The 8,553-nt window shown below is 43.9% G+C and overlaps 1 protein-coding gene across 1 annotated transcript; it reads right to left on the reverse strand.

The window, feature by feature from the left end:
* Nucleotides 1–565: 565 nt before the first annotated feature.
* Nucleotides 566–8,553, reverse strand: LOC142776299 (nuclear receptor-interacting protein 3-like). Its single transcript, XM_075879713.1, has 6 exons — nucleotides 8,390–8,553; nucleotides 6,330–6,464; nucleotides 5,221–5,303; nucleotides 3,348–3,502; nucleotides 2,081–2,136; nucleotides 566–743 (listed from the first exon to the last, which is right to left on the reverse strand). Exons 1-6 carry the CDS (start codon nucleotides 8,489–8,491, stop codon nucleotides 612–614), a joined length of 663 nt encoding a protein of 220 aa, XP_075735828.1. The 5' UTR covers nucleotides 8,492–8,553; the 3' UTR covers nucleotides 566–611.

Raw genomic sequence — 8,553 nt, forward strand, 5'->3', positions numbered from 1 at the left:
CCAGCGAGCGATTGTTACTAATAAGAGCACGCATACTAACATATCACCCATCAGAGATAATCAGGTTTAACGTAGGCTGCGGAATGTTGCGCTGCATGGGCGTAACAGAAAAACACCTAGGCGCGGAAATTTTAAAACACCAATTTCGGTAGTGAATGTAAACATTCGACAGGCGTCTGTCTGGTTGGGTATGAAACTGCAGAGTCCAACCAAAAGTTTTGTAGAAACCCGACGTTTCGAAACCGACTTGGTTCCTTCCTCAGGGGTGAATGTGAAGGCTACGTAGCAGCGGCGTCTTCAAATCACTCGCGGGGCGGATAATGACCCATTCATTATCCGCCCCGCCAGTGCTCTGAAGACACCGCTGCTACGTAGCTCCGCAGTCACCCCTGAGGAAGGAACCAAGTTGGTTTCGAAACGTCGGGTTTCTACAAAACTTTTGGTTGGAGTCTAAATCATCTCCCTAATTTCGGTAGTGTTTTTCTGTGCTTCTGTTAGTATTTCGGCCCTGTTAGGCCCATGCGGGGCAATATTCCGTGGCCTATGTTAACTGAATTGTAGCAGCTAACACAAAGGAGTGATTTATACAGGGATGATCAAGACAGTGAAATCTAAAGCAGGCTGGTCCTGGACGCTAACGTCATCATGCTTTGCGATGTTACGTCCTTGGCGTTGAGCAGCTGCACCTTCTCGCCTCTGACACCTCCAACAATCAGCGTGGCGTTCTCGAAATTGATGAGGCACTGTTTAAATAGAGAGAGGGGGGGGGAGGAGGAGTAATTGATGAACTACGCTGTGAGTCGACCTTGTTGAAATTAATTTCGGCCTTACGACTCTGGCGCACAAAAGCACAGGGAGAAAAAAAACAAAAAAAAAAAACACGAGCGCATCATAAGCGCTCGTCCTCGCGATGCTCTTTTTTGGTCGCTCTGGTTTTGAGCGCGAAACACGTAAAGATAGAAGTATTGCTTATTTATTTATTTATTTATTTATTTATTTATTTATTTATTTATTTATTTATTTATTTATTTATTTATAATCGATTCGTTCATTTCTTCAGCACCAGAAACATATATAGAGGCTGTGAGCTATGTCTACAATGGTGGAAATGAAACACGAAAGGAGGCCCCGCCGTGGTGGTCTAGTGGCTAAGGTACTCAGCTGCTGACCCGCAGGTCGCGGGTTCGATTCCCGGCTGCGGCGGCTGCATTTCCGATGGAGGCGGAAATGTTGTAGGCCCGTGTACTCAGATTTGGGTGCACGTTAAAGAACCCCAGGTGGTCAAAATTTCCGGAGCCCTCCACTACGGCGTCTGTCATAATCAAATGGTGGTTTTGAGACGTTAAACCCCACAAATCAATCAAACACGAAAGGCGCGTTCCGAAGCGAAAGCGCCACTGGCGCGGCGGTCACCGAGGTGCGTGGCATGATCGAGCACCAAACCATGGCACTGCATCTCCACGTGAGAGTGTGCGCACACGCTTGCTTATCGTGCGCATATGAAGCCCTCCCTGCTTCTCCACCTCGGCAACAGTGGCGGGTGTTTAGCGATCAAGTGCAATTTTATAATGTGTCTAAACTTGTAATTTATGTTCCTCTCTTGTCCGCTGCCACGAGCCATACTTTCATAATGCAAAGAAATCTGACAGATCTTTTTTTTTTTCCTCAGTTTTTTTTTTGTCTCGTTTCTTGCAGAAATATATGACAAATATATGGAAAACTTATACTCAATATATGGAAAACATGCAGAAATAGTGCAATGACATACAAACGATCTAATGGGAATATTTATATGCATACGGTGGACTTAATATCAAGTAGCTGTAACAAGGCCTTCAGCTTTCAAAAAATATTTTAAAATAAACTGTGCAGTTATTTGTTGCCGAGTTTTCTGGCAACAAAATAAGAAATATCAGTCGTTTTTCTTTTTTTATGTCGCACATTCATGCATTAGGTATGCCTTCTTTTGTTTTGTTTTTTTTTTAACTGATGACCGCACTGCGTCTCGTGAATATCATAACGTTTCAAGCTAGACAGAAATATATATAGCGCGTCGCCACATGTGCACGTACGCTCTTACCTGTGATCTTCTTAAGAAGTCTATCCCGAGGCTGACTTCGGGGAACGGCTCTTCTACTGAAGAGAGAAAGAAATATTACAGCATATATATAGGACTAGATTAAGTCGAACGTACTATCCAATAGGCAATTCAATTATATCTGTGTCATCTTGCGTCTGGTTAACCTCACTACCTGCCTTTTTAGGGGCGAAGCTCCTTAAGCCTTAAGTCGTGCTGTTTAAGTCGTTCGTTCGCCATCTATGTGGTAAATAGTGCGTCGTAGTAGTACGTAGCCACCTCCACAGTCTAACTATAGAGGAGCAGCACTCATTTGAATTGAGGAGAAAACCCACGCACGTTAATCATAAATAAAAAGATAGGTGTTTCTAATGAAATAACTTACAGAGACGATTATCGGTAACTTAATCTTCAATGAAATTTGCCTTGAATTTGATGCTTACTAAAAAACTATTATCAGAAGGACGCACTTTGAGCATCATCTGACCAGAAAGGGTTGCCACGTCAAAATCTTTGGGCGTAAGCTCCTTGGTTTAAGCAAGGTTTAGCGAAGGTTGGGCTGCAGTGCCATGAACTAGCGGTGGTGAGATGTGGGAACTAGACATGAAGCGCAGGCCGTAAGAGAGTGCGTGCGTCCCGCTCCTCTATAGTCCGGCCGTGCCACCTCTCATTTAGTCCTTCGAATATCCACTAGATGGCGGTACTTCTATATGATGAATATATGATGAAAAGATACGAGATGGCGGTACTTGGAGTGTTCACTAGATGAACAAACGGATGGATAGATGCACGGACGCATGGATGAATGGACGGACGCAAGGAAGAATGCAGGGACGGATGTACGGACGGGCGCACGGAAGGACGCACGGACGGACGGATGGGCGCGCAGACGGACGTACGGACGGACGGTGGCAAGAACGAACGGACGGACGGCAGCGCAGACGGACTGACGGATGCTTCGCCCCACTCATCATCATGCACTCCGTGAATATGCTGTGATTTTTTGTTCCTCTTTTCTCTCCTTGAGCAGTCACACCCAATTATCGTCATGAACCGAAGCATCGAAGTTCTACTCACACACTCACTCACTCACTCGTCTTCCATACATGTATAACTTCTGTGTTGCAAACAGTTTAGTGGCGTAGCTTAAATTCATTATAGTCTACTGCCGGACTCATTTTAAATAAACTTCACTCATTTAGAGCATTTTGAAGTGTGATATTTGTCATGTTCGGAAGCCCATCGGGGCCAAAGAAGACCGGAAACTCACCCACGGCGAATTCATGCACTTGCTTCCAGGAGCCGAATTCCAAGTCCACATATTTGACGCAGCCTCTGACTGGCGTCCGGAGAGCGTACACGTGTTGGTGCAAAGCACTGGCATCCTGTGGACTCTGCTTCCAAGCCATCACCTGGTCGTCAAGCCTTCAAGGAGGAAAAAGGGGAGAACATACAGAGAGTTGTACTTCATTTGCATTATGTGCGTTTGTCAATGCCTAGTCATTAAATCTTCTGAACGAGTTTTTCATGTACTGTTTGTCAAGTATGCAAAAAAAAAAGAAAGATAAAACAGAAGTATTCGAATGCTTTATGAGCGCTTTACCTTCATAGCCCAGTACAGTGACCCAGGAATCCACGTTGTTTTCCACGTGGACCTGTGTTCAGTACATCACGTGCTAGCTGGTACAAAATGTTCAACTGCTCCCCTAAACAGCAGTTCCTCCGGACTCAAAGTTCTTGTTAAGTCATGCGAATATATTTATCGTTCTGTCTCTAACAGGAAACAAAAAAATGGCAAACTCGTTTCGAATTATGTCAGACCGACTACTGAATGCCGTAACAATGTTTTTGCCCTGTATATGGTCCCCTGTATACTTCCAAATTAAAGGCTTCTTAGGGATTAGGTAAGATCATCCCGGAGGCGCGTTGGTCCCGGGCGCATATGACTTTCCAGAACAAATCTATCACAAATCGGGCAGCTTCCTTTGGAAGAAAGCCGTACTGCTGGCCTTTGTGCAAAGAACAAGTGGGTGATGAGAAGTGTCAGTTATATTATATTTTTTGTTACGTATGAATATGCTAGACAGGGTGATTTTTTTTTGTTTAAAGTTGTGAAAGTTTGAGCGAACACAAAATGAGGCATGAATGGCACATGTTGACTGTCAACAACAAAAAGCTTTCTAGTTTACAACAATAAACTGAAACACCGACCGTCAAGGCTGCGGCACCTCTGCAAAACATATCTGCTGCTTTTAACAAGATAATCGGCAACATGTGCTTCTTTGTCGATAGGATAGGTCCGATTGATTTTCCTCGGGTTTTTACAGTGACCTCTTTTTTGTTCTTAACGCCTAATGTTTTTTTTTTTTCTGGGGCGGGGGGGGGGTGCTGTTACGTGAAATCAACAAAATGGTAGCTTCATCCGAAAGTGTAGGCGTGAGATGTTTATTTTATGCTAATGAGCAGAGCACAAGATTCATTGAACACGCGGTTCTACACAATGTTTCGCGGGGAGTAAACACCGACGTTAACGCCGAACTTTGTCTTGCAATGCGCAGGTATGTGCGGTGTTCTCGATTGAGAAGAGTGAGGAGGGAGGAAGAGGTGAAGTTTCACTAAACTCACTCTCCCCACCTCCCACTGGGGCCCTTACGATCAGACGGCAGTGCGCAAACAATGCATTTAACCCCCCCCCCTTTCATGACGCCGTTTTCCCTGCCCCTGAGCAGATAGCACAGGTATCTAGTTGACCATAGTACAGGTGCAGAAAGAAGGGAGGAAACAACCAAAGGGAGAAGGCAGGGAGGTTAACCAGAAAGACATCCGTTTGGCTACCCTACACTGAGAAATTAGGGAAGGGCCAAGAAAGATGATAAAAAGGGAAACGAAGGAAGGGAAAAAAGTACACGTGCAAGTTACAAAAAAGGAGGCACAGTGCGCGAAACAATAGCGTTGATTCAGACGATGGTTATATTATGCGGCGCTTGTGTAACGGATGATTAAGCGATCTCGATTTGGCAAAGGGAAAAGGGTAGACTGTGAAGTCACTTGGGAAAGGTGTTCCCTGTACGTCATGTGATTGACCCTTCGAGTAACCCGCACGCCACCGGTGCTTCAATGTTCGTTTGGTTGCGTCCACATACCTGAGGCGATGTACGGTGTGCTCCGACATCGTCGAGAACGGACAGGACGTGTTCAGCAGTGCACACACTGTGACGCCGCTGCACTGAAATGAGCGCGAGAATCCCAGATGCGAAACGTATTTAAACGTGTGCGAAACGGTTGCTTCGGTTGGCTTTATCGCAGGGCAAACATTGAAGAGTTGAACACGTGCAAAACGTCCTACAAAAATGTTCTGATAATACAAACATTGATTTTATTCGAAACGAACTTACTGCATTTTAGACATAACACTATTTCACAGATAGTATGAAGCAGAATCTCAACTTATAGTATCATATAATTTAGGAAATCGCCGAAAATCGGAAAGCCATGAGAAAAACAGAAGTACAAATTTTACAAATCCGAAACTATATGTAGGCGCCAAAAACAGTTGTCGCCGTATATGTAAACTGCATCGATTTGGCCATCCAAGGCGAATAAATGTACGAATTCACAGCCGCGAAATTATTACAGCACTTACTGGAATTTCACAAATGTCGGGTACGCCGAAATATTAGTACACATGAATCTGGTCCGATTGTTTCGCAGTACAGCTAATGAAATATTATTTACCGTTATTTTTATTGTCGATTTATGGAGTCGCAATTTTTAAGAGCACTTTTTTCTCGTTTGGTGGGCGCTAGGTGAGAAACTTCGTGCCTCAAAAAACGTTTTTTTTTTTTTTAAATAAGCAAATGCTGGCCGAAATAAGCTTCCGCGAATCAGCGACGCTTTCTTTGATGTTTACGCAAATGATTTTGTAAAGCTAATAATTCTCAAACACCACTGTATATATCATATAAAGTAAATTAAAGTCACGTTTCCACCTTCGCACCTCGCTATTAGATCATCCATTTAATCAATGCAAATAAATATTATTGAGTTTGTAACAGTAATCTATTTAATAATTTGTTTCTTTAGCTGCTACGCTGAGGAGTCGATATATAGCATATCGAATGGCATCGTTAATGTACTTTGCTGCAAATCTAAACTATAGGATTTCGATGTATGAAAACGAATACATTGCTTGCGTAAATTTAAAGTGATGCTTGAGCAAAAAAAACATGTTATCAAAGGGCGCCTTCTTTACCTCGCAGTTCACCATGGGAGGCACGTGCATTCTCTTGAGTGATGTGATCTCGTCGAGCGGTGGTCCATTGACGCTATTAATCAGCTGCGGCGGGAGTCCCTTCGCTTGGCCGGCAAGACCGCTTGCTCTTTGGTCCTGAAACCGTCGCTTCCGTCATTTGAAGATAGGCAATTATTTGGCTCATGTACCTTATGTATTTTACGTACTTTATGTGCTACAATGTGTACATTTGGCTTGCCAAAGGCAGCGTAGAATTTTTGTTTTTCAGGAATTTATTTGCGCACAAAAAGAAAATGAATCATTGTCGTAATCAAATTTTCAAGTTTACTTTCGCTAGTTGTTTTTTTTTCCAACAATACTACATCTCAGTAAATTGAGCCAGTAATACAGTGGTTTTAGGACGTTAAGCCCCAAATGTTATCAGCCACTGATATAGCGATGTAGCCCCGTAGTCAGAGGTGGGGGGAAGCTCTCTTCGAAATTTGGACTTAGGCGGTGTTTCACCGGGAATGAATACTACAAAATCGGGTTTTTCAAGGCATTCAACAAATGCCCCTCCCTCTAAAAAAAATTTCTCGCTTCGAGTCTGCAGCGATGTTAATTAAGGTTTTAGTCCCGTATGATGCGGAAGGAAGGAGGAATCGAGCTCGGTTCTTTTTGTAATGCAGCGCCAGTGCGTGTGTGTGTGCGTGAGTGTACGTGTGTGAGTGAGTGTGTGTGAGTGTGCGTGTGAGTGTGTGCGTGTGTGTGCGTGTGTGTGCGTGTGTGCGTGTGTGTGTGCGTGTGTGTGCGTGTGCGTGTGAGTGCGTTTGTGTGCGTGTGAGTGCGTGTGTGTGTGTGTGCGTGCGTGTGAGTGCGTGTGTGTGTGTGTGCGTGCGTGTGCGTGTGTGTGCGTGCGTGTGCGTGTGAGTGCGTGTGTGTGCGTGTGAGTGCGTGTGTGTGTGCGTGTGTGTGTGTACGTGCGTGCGTGCGTGCGTGCGTGCGTGCATTTTGGTCGGCACCGACCTCATCCTCGTGCTCTCTCGTTATAGTACGTGTGTGATTGGCTTTGCGCGGCCACGTGGTATTCCCATGCGAAAATGCTAATAACAAGCAAAACCAAAAGGTTTCGAATATTTTTGTGTTTTGTTTTACGTAAGATGGCTTACGACAGTGCACACACAAATAAAAATTTACTAAACGGAATACACATTCAAAACGAGTGTTGATAGTAAACCTAATATGACACAAACTAGGGAAAACTAAATGTCGCGGTGATTGGTCGAGCTTCACCGCAGGTATAATATCAGCAAGGTATAGCGGCTGCATGCAGTTATGCTTGTCAAATGCTAATATTCACGAAATATTGCTAATGACGCACGCGCACGTGGAAAGCAGTTGTGAGACAGCGCCGTGTTTCGCGTAATTTATGCGTACACGTTTAAATAATGCTCTGCGTAAGCACTTTATTTTTACGCATAAGCAATATGCGTACAGGTGCTCATTTCGTTTTTTGGTGCTGTAACAGCATTGTTCATGCGCTGGTGGTATAGTAGCATGCGCCCTTCACGCGACAGCTATAATCAGGAATCAGCGCAGTATACAGTAATTGAAGTCGAAATCATGGCGGAAATCTGGGAAGGACAATAAATATATATATATATATATATATATATATATATATATATATATATATATATATATATATATATATATATATATATATATATATATATATATATATATATATATATATATATATATCAAAGGAAGGAATCCGAACACCGGCCGAAACGTTTCTGAAGTTAATTTATTATTAACATTTGGGCTTCCTCACAGGATCCCTGCTCACAACTGGATCGTTGTTCAGATGTTGTTGGGAGCCTTGCTCGGATTATGAACAAGGGTTGTTTGCATCATGGAGGAGCCGGAACGTTCATATATTTTGTTGTGAAGTCATTCTGGTAATTATCCGGACCCGTTCTTTCAATGTGTACTGTAATTGCGGAATATACGAATAGTGCATAGTGCAAGTAAAGCATATATAGGCGTAATACGCATGCGCTGTATACGATACGAACCTGCAGCGATTGGAGCACTGCGGACGCCTTGCGCTGCGCACGTACACGCTGTCGTTTGTATGCGGCGAGGCAGATGTCGAACTGGTCGTCCGCGCTGTTCATCCTGCATCGCTGCTACCCGCTCCGTCCTCCATGTTGCGCGTTGAAATTGCAGCAGTGAAGTC

Source organism: Rhipicephalus microplus, chromosome 2, assembly GCF_043290135.1.
Source record: "Rhipicephalus microplus isolate Deutch F79 chromosome 2, USDA_Rmic, whole genome shotgun sequence".
NCBI lineage: Eukaryota > Metazoa > Arthropoda > Arachnida > Ixodida > Ixodidae > Rhipicephalus > Rhipicephalus microplus.

What these genes read in the sequence shown, in the direction of transcription:
- LOC142776299 (XM_075879713.1), bottom strand. Translation starts at nt 8,491, where the DNA reads ATGAACAGCGCGGACGACCAGTTCGACATCTGCCTCGCCGCATACAAA. An exon ending in CTCCCATGGTGAACTGCGAG is followed by an intron (nt 5,304 to 6,329) that starts GTAAAGAAGGCG and finishes CGCTCATTTCAG; the next exon opens with TGCAGCGGCGTCACAGTGTG. An exon ending in ACTTCTTAAGAAGATCACAG is followed by an intron (nt 744 to 2,080) that starts GTAAGAGCGTAC and finishes CTATTTAAACAG; the next exon opens with TGCCTCATCAATTTCGAGAA.